This window comes from Lissotriton vulgaris, unplaced genomic scaffold, assembly GCF_964263255.1.
Source record: "Lissotriton vulgaris unplaced genomic scaffold, aLisVul1.2 SCAFFOLD_9215, whole genome shotgun sequence".
Lineage (NCBI taxonomy): Eukaryota > Metazoa > Chordata > Amphibia > Caudata > Salamandridae > Lissotriton > Lissotriton vulgaris.
Window position 1 is genome coordinate 27,656 of NW_028243734.1, and position 21,220 is coordinate 48,875.

General features: G+C 44.2%; 1 protein-coding gene across 1 annotated transcript in view; it reads left to right on the plus strand.

Annotated features, from left to right (window-relative positions):
* LOC147668244 (katanin p60 ATPase-containing subunit A-like 2) overlaps positions 1-21,220 on the plus strand; it is a gene marked incomplete at both ends in the record, with an annotated part of 53,105 nt that overhangs the window by 24,736 nt on the left and 7,149 nt on the right. Inside the window, 3 exons of the mRNA XM_086948674.1 lie at positions 490-591; positions 16,734-16,832; positions 16,945-17,022. Coding sequence (XP_086804800.1) covers positions 490-591; positions 16,734-16,832; positions 16,945-17,022 — 279 coding nt within the window. The remainder of the gene's footprint in view (positions 1-489; positions 592-16,733; positions 16,833-16,944; positions 17,023-21,220) is intronic.

Genomic DNA, 21,220 nt, shown 5'->3' on the forward strand with positions numbered 1-21,220 from the left:
TCTGAGGAGGGCCCTGCAGAGAAAATGCCCCACATTTGATTGTTTTCCTGTTAGTTAGGAGCTTTCTAACTTTTTCCCTCTTTTAAGGCACTGCCTTCCCTTGGTAGGACAGTATCATGGTGACATTCCCTGTCTTTTATTGAAGAGGCAATACTGTGAACGTTTTATGGTATTCTAACACTGTATTAACCCTGTGAATTGGGCGAGCAGGCTCGTTACCCTTCCAAGACTGGCTACTGCCCTGCCGGAGGAGCCACCACCTGCCTTGGTGTCAAGCTTCTCTGGCTACCGGGTTAGAAATTCATACATTGGTGTTATGTAGCTAATCTAAATCTGAACTACTGGATAACATATATGTTAGTGGCCCATTATCTTTCAAGAGCCAATAATCATAAGGGTGTTAATGCTTGGAATTGATATGTTGCACCGTGGAAAGTGGAAAACTGCCTCTGTTCTAAATGTGAATTATAATGTTTTCTGTACATTTAGGAAAATGGCAATTCAAGTTCTCCAGAGATTTCGGATTTTGGTTTGAATGTTTCCGCAATCAACAAAAGTGGTGGAGGAGACAGCAACACTCATCCTCGAAGGGTTAGTAGAACCATATTCCATATAACCACCTTATGAAGGTGGCCTTTTGAAGCATCTTAAACTGTTGTAGTGATCTGCATATGTCTACAAAACTCTGTTCCACATATAGGGCCAGATCTACAAAAATGAGGAATTGCGTTTTCCTAGTTATGATTCTTACTAAATTGCAATTAGGGAATCGCAATTCCTAACATAAGAAACATTTGTACTTATAAATTGCGATTCCTAGTGGAACATACATTGACCTACCTCATCAATATTAATGAGATAGATCATAGTTTGTGCCTCATTCGGAATGATAGCCATCACAGGGATGGTGGCCTGCTGGGGTGGCCATGTCTGTGATTGCTATTAAATAAAGTTATCTTTTTGCTTTTAAAAAACAAATGTTTTAAATGTAGCCTTGCTTCCTTAAAGGAAAATGGGATGAGTTTAAAAAAAAAAAGAAAATGCGACATTTACGTTACATTTTTTAAGAGTAGGCAGTGGTCCGTGGTAAAATTGGCTTGCACCTGATTTGGCATATTCAATTTACTTATAAGTCCGTTGTACAGGGGTATATCATATACCCAAGGCCTATAAATTAACAACCCAATTGTGCACACCTGTTCCACTGTGTGGCCTGACAACATTGCCAACAGGAACTATACTTTAGCTGAAAGTAAATTCAGCAGATCTTGCTTTGATGATTTCATTTGACATGCCATGTACCTTCTGAGCCCTGGAAAGTTTCCAAGTGGGCATCGGGGAGGAAATTAATCATTCATTGCCATTATATTTAGGATTTGTAACGCTCCGTAGACTCAGACTAGACATCCCTATGTGAACAGATGGAATGAAGGTCTTGATAGCCAGTTCTTAATACACCTCCTGAAGACTGGGCGTTCTCAATACTCCCTTAGTCTTAAAGGAGGCTATTGTAAGTTTAATTAGCATTTAAACAAGACACGTTTGCTGTCTGATCTAATATATTTAAATTACTTCAGCAAACATTTGTTTTGTGAGTGTATAAGCAATGCAAGTGGATAAAATGCAATCTTCTTTTTCAAATATAGGAGGGTAGCTCTATACAGTGTTTGATAAACAGTATTCTGAATCGTAACAAAAAATATTTGAATTACATTTTAAAAAGGCAACCAATACAGATAGTCCTTCTTCTTGATAATATTACAATCCACATTTGTAAAGCGCAAACAATCACCCGTAAGGGTCTCTAGGCGCTGGGGGCCGTCGGGAAGATTAAGCAAGCTATTGCCCAGAGTCACATGGTACTCGGCTAATTTTGCCGCTGGCGAAGGGGATCGAACCGCGATCCCCAGATTCCAGCGTCAGTCGCCCTGGCCGCGGCGCCACACCTCTCCCTGATACAGGGCCAGCAGTTCGTATGTTATATAAAATTAAACAGACATGTCGTCACACACAGGGAACTACATCGTAGTCCCACAGCAACAGACTCAAGCTTATAGATCAAGTGCAAGGCGGCATATATTGGCTCTCAGATCAGGAGACGAGGCATTCCCTCCTTCCACTCACTCACGTGTTGGTTAGTATCACAGTACTGTCTCCATGGTTCCAAGATCCTATCATACTTTCTTGGACACTCCATTCCCCCTACAGACATACGCTTCAGCAGACATGTACCAGTTTGTATCTGATTTTCATGTCTCTACCTTGTGGAGGTCTGCCGCTCCCCAGGGGGGGCAATGTTGCCTCCCACAAGAATCAGACCGAAATGACATTGAAGTTTTGCGTATTTGGGGGAGCTTCATCACTCCAAATACCTAACAGGAGGAGATCTGCATGAACTCTTACAATTTGGTTTCCACCTTAGTCAGACAGCATTAGCCCCCCTCCTCATCAAGTAATGGTATCTGAAGTAAGCAATAGATAATGGAAGAAGGTTCCCACCTGACCGCATCGACAGAGACAGAGATCAGAATCTGTTCTACTAAATTTAACTCTCTGGATTTTTGTGTTGTAAATTCTACGAAGAATCTTAATTTGGACCAGCATGACCCTTGCACTGAATGCCACCTCTCTTGGGCATTGAAGGACCATTTCCCAATCCAAATCCTGCAGTACACCCTTGTCACTGACTGTTTTTCGTAAGGTTTCTGGTGGTATCTAGCAGTATTGTTAATTATTTTTTGTAAGTGAAGGATATCACTTTTTATATAATCGTTTATTTTTTATTTATCTAAGAAGTTTTCTATTGCGCTGTTGCGCTGGCCAGACCCATAGGTATCAGAGCGCTTTACAGCAGGAGGGAGAGAAACCAAATACAGGTTATAGAATAAAATAGAAGTATTCATAAGTGTTCAAAAGTTACAATTGTGCTGAGTGTCCGAGGTGCGCCATTGAGGAAGAGAGGTCTAGGGGTCCGAGGTGCGCCATTGAGGTAGAGAGGTTTAGAGGTAATCTCGATGCATGGACAAAGTTTTAGGCTGAAACTTTCTCCGAGCGGCGGTGAACCAAGGCGATCGGTTGGGGAGAGGGGATGAGGTAGGCAGTGGATGACCTGTGTTCAAGCAGGTAACTCTCTTCAAGGAGAACTCTTATCGTCCACCCCTCCTCCCACCTCCAGTGCCCTCTGGGACATAGCCTACCTGTGCACATCTCAGTTGCCGAAATCAAACTATTGCACTGTCTGACAGTTAATGTTATTCTTTTAAGATGTTCGCAGGGTACCATTTAGTAGTCTGATCCCAGACATTTCCCAGCATGCTGATACCTATGAGATCCTATTTGCTAAATCCTTGTCTAACATCTAGCTCCGTCTAGATACATGTTTGCAGCTTTTTAAATGTTTACCACTTCTGAAGTTAGGTGTATTCCTCAGCCCTCTTTTAGTGTCAAAGACAGACATGGAATCCCATGTTCCCATTCATCCTGGAACAGAAACGACCATTAGTTTGCAACACAAATTGAGCTTCCCAATAGCATGTACCAGCCTCAGACAATGTAATGTTGCTGTATTAAATAGTGTAAGTCACTCTTGAGATTGGGATCCATGAAGCACCACATCCCTCTGTAACAGGGAGTTAAGCACCAAAGGGCTTAAAGAATTCCTCTGGGACTCCATGTGATTTGAAGGAGGTAAAGGAACATTGGAAGTCAATACAGGGCCGCCTGGCAAAGGACAGAATGGGAATGCTTTCTCCAGTGCAGTTTATTCTCTCGAAACCAATTAGATTCCTTGTGTAGGTTAAGGTCAAAGGATTTCTTTGTATCATGGTTGATATAGATACAAAGATACTTAAGGTCCCTTTTGATTAATAGCAACTGGACCGCTGAACCCTGGACTTGGGCACCAACCAGTTAGTGAGTATTGTTCCGGTAATCCCATATCCTGAGTATTGTCTAAAGAACAGAAAATTATGTAGGAAATGTATTATTATTTGAGGTGGCTGGTCACCCAGCTCAATTAATCATAACATTGTCTCGACAGGGTGAACCCCAAAAGTTACTACATTGACTTGAGCTCCATCCCCTGATAGCTAGGGCACAGAGCAGACTGGTTTAACTTAGGATTTCTCAAGGAGCTTCTCTGGGTTATTTCTAAGGCTTCTAGAACCTCGGGGACAGCACGTAGGGGACTGGCCTCACTCCAGCAGAGGCCACGAGCAAGGTCCAGTTAGTACTGGTCAGCTGGCCACTGCAAGAAAAAATATTCGCACAGTAGATCAGTCTGATAACCCTTGCAGTACACTTCTTTGTCCTGGGTACACGAGGGAACAGGTTCAGTCCTTCAGGGCCCCTCTAAGGTCACAGTCAGCATATACAGTCCTCTATTGATCTTCGGCAAGTCATGAAAGTGTTAGGAGGGTGCCTTGAAGTGCCACATTTATGGTTTGGCACTAGCTAGTGGATGGGGGTGACTTGTGTCTCCTCCCTAACCAATGGTGTAAAAATTCCTAGGGATAGCTACACACCACGTTTTCAGCAGTTCTGCTACAATCAAACCCACAGTGTGCTTTACTCCTAAAATCCAAGATGTGAAAGCCCTTTCTACCTTGCACAAAATCTCTGTGCCCACCCAGAGGTGTGCCAAGTGAAACCGGTAGACCCATATTTTGTAGTCACTCAAAACTGGTTCTAGAGTAGCTTCCCCCCCTCTGGGTTTGGTTGAGGGAAACACAGGTTTGCCTTCCCCAGGACTCACCTTACATATAAAGGACAGGCCCTTTACAAATTAACTAAGTTCTTGAGTTTACCCTAATTGAACTTCCTGCAAGGGGAAGAAACCCCCCTCATCAAGTCCAGGCCATTTTCTCTGCTCTGGGAGCAGTTTTAACACCTCATTAAGGTCAAGTGCTGGCAGACCAGCTGTCATTATCTAATGCTCATAAGCCTACTGTAGATTCAGGCAGGTAAAAAGTAATTTTCTAAAAGTAACTTTGTCTAAATATTTATAATGAAAATTAATTTTACCATTACATTGGATTTTAATATGTATTGAAAATAGTATTTGAATGATTTTTGTAGCACTTTCCTGTTGAAAGGTACAGCTTAAAGTTTATTTTCTGCATATTTATTTTTTCTAGGATTCAGCTGCATCCCAGCCAGTGAAAAAACCTATTAGGGATTAGTCACTGGAGGAGCACGCTGACTTTAATTTTGTATATATTCCACTTTGAAATATCAGTCACCCTACCTTCTAGGTAACAAGGTACACTTAGAGGTAACTTATTAACATTTAAAAGCGGAGTTTGCTGCCTGGCTGTCAGTCAGACTACTGAGGTTCAGCCTGAACCCATGTTTTCCGGGCCTACATAATGAATGGCATAATAGGGGCTGCAGTATATGAATGGCATTTAACTGGCAGGTTCTAGGTGATAAGACAATTTAACCATGTTTAAAAGCAGAGCACAGGAACTTTACTCCTGACTGGAACGTTTAAAGTGCACAGAGTTCTAAGGCTGGATCTTTCCATAGTAAGTATTCACCCTCCAGTACAAGGAGCTTGCACTCCATTTTTGTGGCCTTAGATATTCTTGACTTTTTTCAGTGCAGACGAACTAGAGATCACCTTCCCTAATCATAGTCATGCACGCTTTCCTAGCCACATTCCCAACCGACCCTTCATTTTCTAGGGAGTAGTTGCTAGTGACCCAATTTGACAGTTACTGTTTTCTCTTGCCATGTGTTTAATCTCCATTCAGAGAAAGTAGAAGATCTAGGGCTCAAAGAAGGAAGTAGCCCAAGGTCTCCCAAGTTAAATATCTGATATCAGAAAATCTATGCAGGTGAACTGGTAGAATATATTGAGCTCCCCAGAATAATGCGAATACTGCCTAATGCCCGAAGGTGTATGTGCTGTATGTTCATCAAACCCTGCATTGCGGTAAATCATTGCATGCATGAATCTCTAGTGCAGAGTCTAGTATATGATCATTAAATCCCCTCCAACATCACAGGGTTTAAATCCCCTTCATCTGCCAGCAACTCCAGACCTCCAAGGGTGTTGCCATCAGTAATGAGAGCTGCCAAAGGTTCCCTGCCTGCTGCTTGGAGTGGATCTAGCAACTGTGTCTAGCACACCTGTTTGATGCAGACCCTCTGCCGTTAGCGCTCTCAGCCCTTCAGGTCTATACATGACTTTACTAGTACACCCATCAGCGGCTGCCTCTTTTCCTCGGATCATGCAACACAGACTTTGGCCTCAAATTTGTAGTACCAGGTCAATCATTTTTGGCCCCAATGAACATGATTAACACATGATTTTGAGGGGTTAATTTTTAAGTGGGTCATCTTTAAAGCTTGGCCATTTTGCCAGCAGGCAGACTAGGCCTATCTAATATGTATCCTTGATGCACCTATATGTATATGTTTGGAGGCTTTGAGCCAATGCAAACGATGTTTGGTTAGGGAAGCTTTTAGCACATTGGCATTTTGCAGTAGTCTAACTTGGTCCTAAATTCTGCCTTGCCACAATTCCTCAAACAAAAGGGCCTAATGTGCCCAAAGAGTTTCAGATAATAGGAGGGTGAGTTATCAACTCAATTCACTTGCTTAAACCTTGGATAGTGAAAACTACAAACAAAAACTTAACATTTTCACCTTTGGCATTTTTGGGATCAAATCCTTTTGGATTGTAATAGAGGGGTAAGAGATCAGACTTTGCAATCATTTAGAGGAATAGAACCTTGCAAAAACTATGGGGAAAAAACAAATTTACATTCCTTACACCTGCCAGGAATTCACAATCGACTTTCCGCAGTCCTTATGATCTTGTGGAAACAGGGAGAACCTTTCTGTCCCTGAGATCTCGTGGACAGGAGGCCACCCAACTGGCCCTTGGTGAGTGCTTAGGGACCCGGGCCACAGCAGTTGGCAATTTGCTGCAGACCAGCAACATCCAAGCAAAATCCAAAGTGATAGCCCCCTTCCTAGAGCACAATTAGCCCTAGGCCACCACAAGTCTGCGGATAATCCATTTGCAGTACCTCCTGCCTCAATAGTTCCTCTTATTGATGTCCCAGCATCAAACCAGTGTAGTATGGTTCCAATCCCACGAGCGTCTCTAACTCATGAGAGCAGAACCCCAGTAGTTATTCCCACAATGGCCTTTGAAGAATAGATCAGTTCAAAAGGCCACCTTAGAAATGCACAGGCCCTCTCTAAATTCTGTCCTGTGTGCCATCTTACCCCAGGTGCTTTATCAATATATTTAGTGGGGCTAAGACCCTGCCCCTTGGAATACAGGTGCCAATTCCACCCACTCCTATCTGTCCCAGGAAGGCCTCTAGAGTCAGAGGTCTGCAGTTTTCCTTAAGCCCCTAGTTTATGGCTGTCTTATCAAGAATGCATATAGCTGTCCTCCTAGCACCCAGATGTGGATCGGAGACAGGCTGACAGGCACACAGAGCCACACACACAGACATTCCCACGTTCCTAAAGTGGTATTTACACATTAGTAACGTTGAATAAATTTTTCACCACTGGAGAGGATTTGCCAATACTAACTCATTGATATCAAACACTATACTGCCTCTCTTCTGCATGTAGGAAATACAGCACAATAGCCTTTCCACAGATCTCTCCTGTCAATCCAATGCGAGAAGCAGGCTCTGCCGTAAGAACACACCAATCGTGCACATGTCCTACCTCTTCCCAACACCGCACCCTGCCCCAGGGAGTACTCCGATGTAGCGCGAGACATGATGAACCTTAGCAAGTAGCTTTTTAAATGCCAAGCCGAGTAACAGTAACCTGCACACACAGGCCCTGCAATGGCAAACCTGTGCAACGTTTGAAGAGCTACCTCCTTGGGTGCCACAACCAGTGCTGCAGGCCCACGGACGGGTATTTGAGTCACATGCCCTAGGTATTGGTCTTGCCCCTAGGCAAGGGACTTACATCTAACTCAAATCATCCAATCATGTAGACACTAATCACCAGTATGTGTATGACAAGCACAGCGCTTTGGCACTGAATATCATTGTCAAAGCGTTTAAAGTCCTACGCTAGCCAAACAATGTCCAAACAGGAGGTCGGAAGCCAGAGAGGTCAGGGAGACTACGCCAAAATATGCAGGTCTAATAATCGTGCTCTCTCCAACGACAGCACACAGTATAGGACACTGGGTCAACTCACTTCAGTCAGCCATTGGATACCTTCACCTTGAGGAGGTGCATACTGCTTGTTCACATGTATACAGTCAACTAAACAGATAATAGTCCTCCAATGAGCAGGCTTTCAACACTAGCTCTCCTCCAGCCACATGAACTGCAGTTTATGCATGATCTCCTGTAATTTTGCTTGTTCTGTATTTTTTCACTGCTAGCCTGCAATCTATTTATACTGCAATATTACCCCTCTTTTAACTTTTACATGTAACCTCTGTATTGTTACTTGTTTCATTGTTCCCTCTGTTGTGCCATATTCCCACTGTATTTTCCTGCCGCCCTGCCCATCGCCTTAGCCCTGCTCCCTCCTCCCATCCTACTTAATAGAGGCTGCACCTGGTGGTATGCGCCTGGCCCGCACCCAGCACCGAGCTCAGCGCCTTGGGCCGTGGTCCCTGCAACAACTACTGCTGCACATCACCTTGCTCCATGACAGGACCATTCACCTACTGGCACTGCATCTTCTCCTGCAGCACCACTTCTCCTGCAAGCACGGCAACCACGACCAAGACCACACAAATCAACTGCAATGCCTCCTGCTCAACACATGGTCACGCAACAAGAACACCACAGAGATCTGGGATACAATCACCTCACTTACCCACGACGTCATATTCTTCACCAAGACCTGTCTCAACCCCGCTTCTGTGTCTGATATTGCCGCAACAAAACCGGACAGCCACACAGAGACTGCATTAACAAACACTGATGTGATATTGCCATCATCCACAGGGAAACAATTCTCTGCAGCAGCACCATAGATGACGCCATCCCGGTCATGGAACACATCAACTTCCAGCTCCAAACTGATGGCAAGACCACCATCAGAGACGCCCTCGCCTACAGACCCCAGGACATCTCCCTAGCTTCTGCGATGCCATTCCCAAACTCATTGCCCTGCTCGCTATTGGCTCAAAGCACTATATCTTCTTTTAGAGACCTGAAACTTTCACCTCAACGATATCAACACCACAAACCTCCTGGAAAGCATGAACAACATGTCCTCACATAGATTCTCACCAACCCAACACACATTGCAGGTCACAACCTTGACCACATCTTCATGCCCAGCAGCAGTCAAGTACAGCCATGTCACATAGCACACCTGGACACCACCAAGCCACACATCACTGCAGCTAGAACAAAGTTTCTGTGATCCAGTGGACTAACTCCTTCACCACCTCCCACCCTGACACCTCCACTAACCTAGAACAAGCTGTCAAGAACCTCTCCACCTGGATCACCAACTGCACTGACAAAATCGCCCTGTGAAACCCACCAAACTCAAGAAACTCTACAAACAGGCCAGCTGGTACATCACAGAACGAAGAACCCCCAAATGCACATGCAAGCATGTGGAAAGGAAATGGCGCACCAGAGCTGATCTTGAGCTCACGGACCGAGCCATTTTCAAGACATCCCTCAACCAGTACCACCAACTCCTGAACAAGATTAATAGGAACACCTTCAACGATCGCATTGAAGCCGTCTCCAACCACAGCAAAGAACTCTTCAGCATCGTTAGACAGTCCTTCAACCCTGCAGCCACCGGAAACATCATCACTCCCTCCCAGGACTCTGCAACACCTTGGTGAACTTCTTTCATGACAAGATTGCTACCATAAACAAGAACTTAGCACGCCAACCCACTCTCATCCACCTCACTTCCTCCAGTCATAATCTCACTCACTCGCTCATCATGTGGGATCAGCTCACTACTCTAGACAACACAGTCGCCATACACTCCATCCACTCTGGAGTACCGTCGACCCCCCCTGTTCCCACCATGTCTTCAACTCCCTTGAATTCCCAAGACTACAGCCGGTGGAAGATCCCTCTCCTTCCTTGTAGCAAAGAACTGGAGCACCCTGCTGCTTCGCCTCAGACAATCACTGTCTCTGCCTCAATTCAGGAAGGACCTCAAGACCTGGCTCTTAGACTGAACCACAATTCATTCGACGGACCAGCAGTCCCCCCTCCCCACCTCCCCTGGTGCCTAGAGACCCTTACGGGTGAGTAGTCATGCTTTTCAAACCACCTGATTGATTGATTGATTGATTGAACCTCAGGGGCAAGACAGTGCTTAGAGCTGTTAGAGACCGTTGGTGATTTGGTGCTTTACAAATATAATATAATATAAAATAACATAACAATCAGGAAGGAGCTCACCACCATCTTTTTCACATCCATCGCCACAGCCATCTTCCCCGATGAATGGAAGCACGCTGAAGTCAAACCCCTACTCAAAAAACCTTCATCCAACCCCAGCGACCTCAAGAACTATCGACCCATCTCTCTGCTCCCCTTTCCAGTCAAAGTCCTCGAAAAGGTCATCAACTGCCAACTCATGGTGCACCTGGAAAACAACAGCCTTCTGGACCCCTTCCAATCGGGATTCCGCAACAACCACAGCACCGAAACCACCCTGATTGCTGCAATCTACGACATCGGGAACCTCCTGGACCAGAGAGAAACCGCGGCCCTGATCCACCTTGATCTGTCAGTTGCAGTCTACACTGTTTCGCAACACACTCTCATCAACAGAGTCCACGACATTGGAATCCAAGGATACACCCTCAAATGTATTGCCTCCTTCCTCACAGGAAGAACACAGAGAGTCCACCTCCCTTCTTTCACCACAGAATCCAATAACATCATCTGCTGCGTCCCACAAGGCTCGTCCCTCAGCCACACACAGTTCAATGCCTAAATGACCCCTTAGCAAACACCAATAGAACCCATGGACTGAAGACCGTACTCTACGCCGACGACACCCAGGTCAAACTCTCGCTATCTGAAGAACCCTCCTCCACCAGAGACAACTTCTGCCTCTGTATGAAATGTCATCTAATGGATGAAAGACAACTGCCTTAAGCTTAACACAGACAAAACAGAAGTACTGATCTTTGGCGCGACTCCTGGTGGCCACCTGAATTTGAACCGTCGCCGACCCCGAGTGACCATGCCCGTAACCTTGGAATCATCCTTGACAACAAGCTCACCATGAAAAACCAGATCAACACAGTCACCTTTGCCTGTTTCCTCACCCTTTGCATGCTCTGCAAGATCTTCAAATGGCTCCCTGTCGAAACTAGAAAATCCGTCACTCAAGCCCTAGTCACCAGTCTGAGCAACTGCGACAATGCACTCTACATAGGAATAGCCACTTACCTGCTGAAGAGACTGCAGACCATTCAGAACTCGGCTGCCAACTCACATCACCCCCCCCCCCCCCACCTCAGGAAGTGACACTGGTTGCCTACTCAGAAGACATGCCAGTACAAGATGCTGATCTACACCTATGAATCTCTGTACAATCAAGGTCCAGCATACATCAACCACTGCATGAACTTCTGCCAACCCTCCAGGCTGCTACGCTCTGCCTCGCTCTCACCTCCCCGCTTCTTGCTCCTTCTCCTACCTCATGGCCAAGTCCTGGAACGACCTCCCACTTGACCTCTGAACCTCATCTTCTCTGCTGGAATTCAGGAAAGGACTCAAGACCTGACTGTTCAACTGAAGCCCCTTCCACCTCTGGGTTCTCATTGCTTAGAGACCCTCACTTGTGATTAGCCGCGCTTTACAAATTCTGTTTGATTGATTGATTGAATGTAAACAGTTGAAGGGACCTCTATTTACCAGTGACTGGTAATCGGTGTCATCACTTACTTCGATAAGAATCAAGAAATTCATTAAATTAACTCATTATCATAAACCTCTTTTGAATATTTGTCATATAGAAACAAGCAAAATTCATTCCAATAGCAAAAGTGTATACATACATTTATATGTTGAAGCCACCCCCCTTGTTTTTATGAACATCATTGGAAACACTTCAGTCTGACTCGACATGGACACCTAGTAACCGCTTGAGGTACTGCAGTGTTGTGGAGACCAGTTGTATTTGATTTAAGAGGGACATCTAATAATCACTTGAAGTACTCCATCTTGTCAACTAATTTGAGGATTTTGCCTTGACTCAAAAAGAACCTCTTTTAACGACGTGAGGTACTGCAGGTGTGTACATTTCTTCCCAGCTTCGAGAAATGTATAGTAAGTCAACCTCTCTTATCCATTGGCTTGCTAAATTGTCACTCAAATGATGCTCTTGCCCACACATTACACAGAATAAATGAAGGAGTCAGACAATTTAAGCCATTGGATACCCTTATTTTGAGTAAGTGACTGCATTGTGCTTCTGCATGTGTATGCATTCGCATAAAATATAATCCCCACTAAATTAGATATTTGAAGACATTTGTATTTACCAGTGACTGCTGGTCCCTTTGTATAATAAAATGTCAACACTTTGTTAAAAATCAAGCAGTCTATTTAAACATGCAGCGTTGACCCATTATTATAAACCACCTTGTTCACATTTGTTTATACCATGGAAAACAAGCACATATCATGAAAAGTGTGCATGCACATTTATAGTTTGAAGCTACATTCCCTCTGAGTTGGGAAAGTCATTTGAAGCACTTGAATCTGACACGAGAGGGACGCATTGGAGCCAGTTAAGGTACTGCAGATTCATGAAACAGTTCTCAGCCTTTGGCATCTGACTTAACCCCTTTGCCGCGGGGCAAAGTCCGCCACGGTGCAAGAGGGGGCAGGGTTGGACGAGGCGCACTGGTACTCATGACGGCTCCCAGCTGTCATATATCATGGTGGACGTGTGCTCAAGACGGCCGGGAGCCGTCCGAACTCCGCCCACTGATTAATTCTCTCGCACAGGCGGGGAATTAACACCGCGTGGGCAGAGCGGTAACGTTCGGACGGCTCCGGTCTGTCATGAGCTCGGAAGGAGTTAAGAGGGCCCTAGTTCAATCAATCAATCAATCAAACATTTATAGAGCGCGCTACTCACCCGTTAGGGTCTCAAGGCGCTGAGGGGGTGGGGGGGGGGGTGCTGCTACTGCTCAAAAAGCCAGGTCTTGAGGTGTTTCCTGAAGGTGAAATGATCCTGGGTCATTCGTAGGTGTGCGGGGAGGGAGTTCAATGTTTTGGCTGCCAGGTGGGAGAACGATCTTCCGGCGGTGGTTCTGCGAATCCGTGGGACGGTGGCGAGGGCGAGGCTGGCGGAGCGGAGCTGGCGGGTTGGAGTGTAGAACGAGAGGCGGTTGTTGAGGTATTCGGGGCCCATGCCATGGAGCGCTTTGTGTGTGTGGGTGAGGAGCCTGAATGTGATCCTCTTGTTGACGGGGAGCCAATGTAGGTTTCTCAGGTGGGTGGATATGTGGCTGTGGCGAGGGATGTCGAGGATGAGTCTCGCGGAGGCGTTCTGTATGCGTTGTAGTAGTTTCTGAAGTTTGGCGGTGGTTCCGGCGTATAGGGCGTTTCCGTAGTCCAGTCGGCTGTTTACGAGGGCTTGGGTGACCGTCTTTAACCGTAGTTAAGGTGCTACAGGCTTGTAGAGGCATTATTTGGAGCTCACTCAAGAAGAACTCCAAGTAACCAGGTGAAATACTGCAGCTGTATTTATAAATGTCTTGCCAACCACAAGAACAATCCATAATAAAAAAGATACTTATATATATGTGAATAAAATAAGCTTTCATTAAATAACCTTATATCTTTTGGTTTGCTCCACTGACATTGGCATTTTTGTTCTTCCTACCACAGCATTCAGGAATAGGTGCCATAGGCTTTCATATCAGCTACTGCGACTACTGGCTGACAGCTATGTTGTTACTCAAAAAACAGTTTGCTAAGAATAAGTTTGAAGGCACTTGAATTTACCAGTAACTGCTAGTGTGTATGTATGGTAGGATGTCATCACAAGTGTTCCATAGCAATTAAGACATTTATTGAAAGTTGCAAGCCTCTTGTTTAAAATAAAAAAAAAATAATAAACATATACACATACAGGAGGAATCTAGGCAGCTATCTTTACCCATTGAACTGATGAATTGTCATTCCGATTGTGCTCCCTCTCAACAATATTAAACAATTGGTCAGCTTATGTCTGCCATTGGATACCTTCATAATGCACAACTCCATTTTTCTTGCTCGTATGAATGCATTCCCCTAAAATATAGCCCCCCCCCCATGTCAGTTATTTGAAGACACTTGAACTTCCCAGTGGCCGCTAATACCTATGCGCAATAAGGTTTCAAGACTTCAATAGAAATCAAAGAATTTAGTCAAATCTGCAGTATTAACTCATTACCACATACCACTTTGGCATATTAATTTATCCTATGACAAAAAAACACAATTCATTAAAATAGAAAGCATGTTTATTATTCAAATATATATTTTGAATCCCCTCTCCCTCAATTCTGTGAGTGTTACATCTAGTACATTACTGAAGGACTGCAGCCTTGTTAAAAAACTTTAATTCCACATTAGCACCATTGTATTATATTTGGAGCAACCAATTACCTGCAAGCAGTAACTTGGAATATTTACGTTTGCAAGTCCTCAGACTTTCGTCATTATTAAGCATCAGTCTCCTTTATCATGTGAGCCCAGCATTTCTCACACAAGACAGGAAATTCTCTTGGTAACCTATGACTTTTTAATGTTAGTCAAGAAGTACTTCTGCTCACCTTTCCCCAGCCTCCATTACTCTACCTGACCAAAAAGCCAGATACATTATATTTTCAGAAACATTTGAAGCGATGAAAGACACTGAGCAGTCAAACATCTTCTCAGTTTATTCATGTACTGAAGTTATAAACAATTCATCCTCAGTGGGGAGTTAGTTCAGTACAAAAGGATGCCTGTGATATTAGAAGCGAACTGTTGTGATATGTGGCGCTTGCATCCAAGCGATTCGACGCAGCGCTTCGCTCTCAAGAGAGCCTCCTTTTGTCTCGGTGTGATGAGTCCCAGTACCTCACAAAACCTTTTTCGGACCCTCTTCACCTGTCACCCCATTTTATGTAATTGTCATGCTTTAATATGAAGTGCCTTTAACTGTTAAGTTTTTTTATCAAGTTTTTTTTATCAACTTCCCCTAATCATACCAAGCAACAGGATGTACCGTCATTCTTAAACATTTCCATTCCTTTTCAGTATATACCTAACTCTCTCTTGAGAGCAATTCAAAACCCTTAGCTTGCCATCACTTGATGGGTTTACAATGGTTTTGCTACTTGTTTCAAAACTCCTACGCATTTGCCACACTATTAAAAACGTTATGAGGTGCAGAGTTTAGTTTCTACGTCAAAATCCTACTAGAAAATGGACATCCCTCAAAATGTTACTCTAAGTAGCACATCCTTTGGAAGATATCCATGCTCATGACATCAAAACTGAGGCATTATCCAATACAATCCTAAGATATGATTGAACCCCCTCCCACCCATCTCTATGGTGCCTCCCTTAGGTAACCTCTATAAGCACTACTGTGTAGATGCTATTTTTTTATACTATGTGACTAATTATATAAGGACCGATTGTCAATGAATTCCAATCAGACCAATGTTTCAACTCCTTCCATCTTGTCTTCATGTATCAATGTACACTTTAATTTTCAGATGGAGCTGTATGAAAGACGAATTAAATCTTCCCCACCGCTGAGATGATTTCTGCTCTTATACATAGCCGATTTCATTTACTATACTATATCGGAAACTTTCTGACCTGATAACATTTCTACAGATTTAGCAGGAAAGACTTGGGGCCGATTACGATGTTGTCCAGAAACTCTTCCGACCGAATAGGTGTCGAAATCGTTTGTGACCGAATCGGGTTCTGCGAGTCTGACTGACCGATTACGATGCTTCCGAACAACGTTTGGTCGGACACGCATTGTCTTCAATGAAAGCTTGTGTCTGAACGAGAACACAGGCTCCCATTGAAAAAAGCGGTTGTTGCAACCCATGGTGCCTGCCACACTGTGCATGTTTGTAAAAAGGGGTCCCATAGGTACCCCCACAGCCCCCAAACCAGTGGCCTACAGGTGAAGGGGGGCCTGCTACGGGCCCCCAAAGTCCAATTCCGGCAGCCGTTTTGTGTCAGACAAATCGATTTGGAACGGCTGTCAGAATCGGACATCGTAATTGCTCGCTCGGAAACAGTGCCATAGAGCTGTACGGTTCAGCTCCAAACAACTCAGCCTGTCTGAATGCTGATCAGACCGATTCGGATAGCCTGAACAGTTTCCTTGCTTCATAATCAGTCGTTTGGAAATGTATCCGATTTGGTTGGAAACATGGGTTCCGAATTGGATTCTCTGAATCCCATTCTGAACCTTTCCGGCTGCCATCGTAATCTGCTCCTTAATCTCAACTTGCTGCGCTTTTGGAAACACCCAAAACCGATGTATTCAAAAGTTACCTAAAGAACAAACTCTGATGTTCTCCTCCTTGTAGCCCAGCATTGTTGATACTCAAGCTTATTTCGTTCTTACATGTAGTGTACACCCATACCCATTTGGTTAGGTATGTGCTATAGAACACCATTAAGAAATAAAGGTAGTTGTGTAGAACTCTTGAAATGAGCAGATGTGATAAACACTGATGCCATTTTGTTTTTGAAAGCCATGTTGTATGTTACCTTCAGGGTCAAGTGATTGATTTCCGAGGGCTAATTCAAGACGCGATCAAAGGAGCCTCGAATGAGATCACCATTAACAGCCTCAACAGTAATCCGGATCCATCTGTAAGTCACGTTATGATTTATGAACTCTGTTCTGACAGTGAGATCTGTAAATACAAAGATAGATCTTTCTCTTATTTTATTGTGCTTGATGTTGGTTTTCTCCTTTGTCCAGGAACGGTTAATCAAACCACTGACGGGTTTCATTGGAATGAGCAGTGAGATGCGAGAACTTGCAACAGTTATAAGTAGGGTAAGAGAATCAAATATGTTTCCATCTACATGTTTTAAAGTTAAACTGGCTGCAATTTCTAATGTGTTCTAAAATTGTATTGAATGTAGTAGATGACCTTCCATCTTACCAAATAAGCAAATCCTGAATCTGAAAGTCTTCTACCTCAAACCGAATTGACTTTCAGTGTTCATCTCGTTAGCCTCCAGCCAGAACACTGAGCTGGTCAATAAAAGAACACATTGAACCTACATCTAAAAGGAAGTAAAAAAATCTTCATCAGCAGGTTTGCTTTCAGCGTAAGTTGAGAGTTCTGTATTTTTGACAGTAGAGGGTTTCCAGGGAGAGTCCCGAAAAGCTTTTGTGAATTTATACTTTCTAAGTAATGGGGCAAATGAAAAAATGTATTGTATTGTATTGTATTGTAATTGCATTTATATAGCGCTTACTACCCCTGACGAGGCGTCGAAGCGCTTTTTCGGCGGGTAGCACGCTACTCCGGGACCCACAGAGAAATTAGTGTTGAATTAGTATAGTGAAACATGCAAGTACATTTTAAGTGGTGGATAGGTTAATCAGTTATTTGGATTTGGAATGATAGCAGAAGGATAGAGTAGGACAAAGGTTTGTATTTATTTATCGCTCGCTTGTTGACGCATGCTATTCAGGGAGCCTATAGAGGATTAGTGGTGAAAACATATGGTGAAATATGATGTAATTTCAGTGGTGGATATTAGTCTGTTACTTGGAGTGAGAAGGATAGCGGATGGATAAAAGGGAAGAAAGATTTGCATTCATATAGCACTTGTTACCCCTGATGGGCGTTGAAGCGCTTTTCTGGCGAGTAGCACGCCACTCCGGAACCCATAAAGGGTTAGTGTTGAAAATTAGTATAGTATAAATATGAAGTAATTTGAGTAGTAGATATGTTATTCAGTTATTTGGGCAGTATATTAGTATAGTTGAATATGGAATATGGAATTTGAGAAGTGAAACATGTTAGTCTGTTAATTTTTATTGAAAAAGAATAGTGGAGGGATAAAAGAGTGAAGGATTTTTTTTTTTTTTTTTTAGCAGTAGGAAGAAGCTTTTGGATGAGTAAAAGGAGTTTTGGAGGGAAGGAGTCAGAGGGGAGAGTTTGTAAAAAGAGGTGTCAGATGATGCAAGGAGGGGTAGAGCAGGAGAGAGTCTAGAAAAGGTTATTTTAGCGATCATAGTAGTGGTGTGGGGTTTGGGATAAATGAGAGAGTGGATGTAGAGGATATGTTGATAGATCTATAGGTTGAGAGATAGGGTATTGCATTAGAAGGAGTAGTAGAAAGAAGTTTGAGAGGAGTCAGAAAGGTTGGGGTAGAAGATATATTGAGTGAGGTATAGGCTGAGAAATAGGCTAGTGCATTGGAAATGCTAAAATTAGAAGAAAGAGATAGGTATATAGATCCATAAGTACATTAAAAGTATATAGATACATAAAAAAGTAGGTATATTTAGATTAAATATATTGATAGAGGCACAGGATGAAAGATAGGGTAGTGCATTGGATATGCTTTTTCAGGAGAAAAGTAACAGACACACTGATCCACGTACATGGAAGGTACATAGATGTACAATGGCAGTATGTACATGTAGACCAAAAATGATTTTTATTTATTGATAATGACATTTTGCAGGAACTCTCAGTAGTGCCTACTCCTGCATAATACTTTTAGAGGCCTAATAGGGTAAAGCTTGTAATATGTTAGTCACTCTTGGCACAATAGTGGTAATTCTTTATATACTGTGACTATTCTTGGCTCGGTGGTGCCCAGCTCTGGTGTAATGCTTGCATTGAAATACTATCCGTAATTTCTGGCTTTTTAAAATAACATTATCGCTACTGCAGTCTGAGGTCTCAGTCTATTGTTGTAACCTGCCAGTAGGCGTTCAAATATGCACACATTCATTCATACATGCAGGCATTTAAGCCTCCCTCTGCTGACCCATTTATCCATCCATCCTGGCACTCAGTTAATTAACCAGTCATCTATGCACTCTTACATTCATCCATCCTGCCTTTGAGTCTTTCTCGCATTCACTTACCCATCCACACAGCCATCCACGCAAACTCTCCAGTCAACGGTGATGCACTTCTATTTAAAAAATAGCCAAACCTATGTTGGTTTGCCAATGCTTGTTAAGTGTCTTACATTGGAGGTGATATGTAGCGTAACTAGACTTGAAGGTCACTACTAAGTGTAAGCTTTGTGGCCTATGTGCATTGCTTATTAATATATGGGGCGTGTATCCATCTTCCGCATGAGTAATGTCTCACTCATTGCGGACTCTTCCGACTACAGATGGTCCTCACCACTCAGCCTTAAGTTCCACTTGTAACTCTGCATCATTTCTGTTTAGTTGACACACTCTTTCAAATAGAAAAACTTTTAGCAAATAACAGCAAAACACGATTGTGAAGTATGGCTGTCTAAAGGGTAAAAAGCATTGTTTGCTTTTCATATATTACTGGCTGTGAGTTCTCTTCTGGTGCTTGGGTTGTCGGCCTGGGGAAATGGAGTGGACTGGGAATGTTGGAGACACAGAGATCCATAGTGGCACAGGCTCTTCACACCAGTTGTCTCAGTGCCTCACCCTACCTGGCCATGCCCTGCCAGCTCTGCACAGAGTCCACGTGCTCGTAGCAGCACAGCTGCCAAGGCTCCCCACTTATTCTGCCCAATTGTCTGATCTGCCTATACTCCATGCCCATGTAGCCAAGCTCCTAACATGGCCTTTCATGTGCCCTTGAATACCCACACTGCCAAGCTCCTCACACTGGCAGCTCCTCTCAGCAGCTGTCTAGGTGCCCCAAGTGTCTTACACCAACGGCCCCGGCCGTGCCAGCTCATCATGAAGTCCACAAGCTGGTAGCGTTGCACACTGTCCGCTTAAGGTGCCAGTGATCCTCAGACATTCTGGCCAAAGGCTCTAATTACCCCACACAGTGCGTAAACTCAAGCACCTAACACAGCCTGTCCATGTACAGTGGAAAACCCCTACTACTAATCTCCTCACATGGCCTGTCCATGTCCCTCGAATACCCACCCTACAAACACAGTCCACACTACTAATCTCCTAACACTGCCTGTCCATATACTCCAGGATACTCACACTACTAATCTCCTAACACAGCCTGCCAATGTACCCCGAATACCCACCCTACAAACACGGCCTGCCCATGTACCCCGGAACACCCACAGTACTAATCTCCTCACAAGGGCTGTCCATGTACCCCGAATACCCACCCTACAAACACGGCCTGCCCATGTACCCAGGAACACCCACAGTACTAATCTCCTAACACTGCCTGTCCATGTACCCCGAATACCCACACTACTAATCTCCTAACACAGTCTGCCAATGCACCCTGAATACCTACCCTACAAACACGGCCTCCCATGTACCCCGGAACACCCACACTACTAATCTTCTAACACGACCTGTCCATGTACCACGAATACGCACCCTCCAAACACGGCCTGCCCATGTACCCAGGAACAGCCACAGTACTAATCTCCTCACATGGCCGACCATTTTCTGTAACCCCGCACACAGTCTGTGTGCGCCCACATTCCCACAGTAATAAGTGGCAGACGTTCTGTTTTCATTTGCACCAATCCCCTCACATGGTTGGTGAAGTGATGTAAAAGGTGACTTGGGCTAATATAACCACCTCTTCCTCACATCCAGGAAGCCATCTGGAGTCTTCTTTTCTCTGGGTACCACATCAATTCAAAAACCTAACAAAGTGGATGTTTAGGTTTTTTTTTGTACTTGTATAGCGCACAGCTACCCCCAGTGGGTTTCCCGGTGCTTGTACGAATACCGCAAGGGAACCCTTCCTGGCTTTCCCTGCGAAGTGTCCACTCCTGGGCACCCCCATGGTGCAGACCAGGCATCCCTCGCGTTGTGGGGGCCGTTGTGGAGACTAAGCAAGCTATTGCCCAGAGTTGCAGCGGGGGACCCATAATCAGAATAGGCACTGAGGCGAGAGAATATCCGGTCAGGGGAATTAATGAGCCAGAGACCTGCCGGGGCAGGAATCTAACCCTGGTCCCTACCCAGAGCTCTGCATCGAGGTCTGCCTGCTCTAACCATTGAGCCACACTTCTCCCTGTAGCCATAACTAATTGTTATTTTATTATGAGAATTAGCTGTACTTTAATATACGTTATGGGAGCTG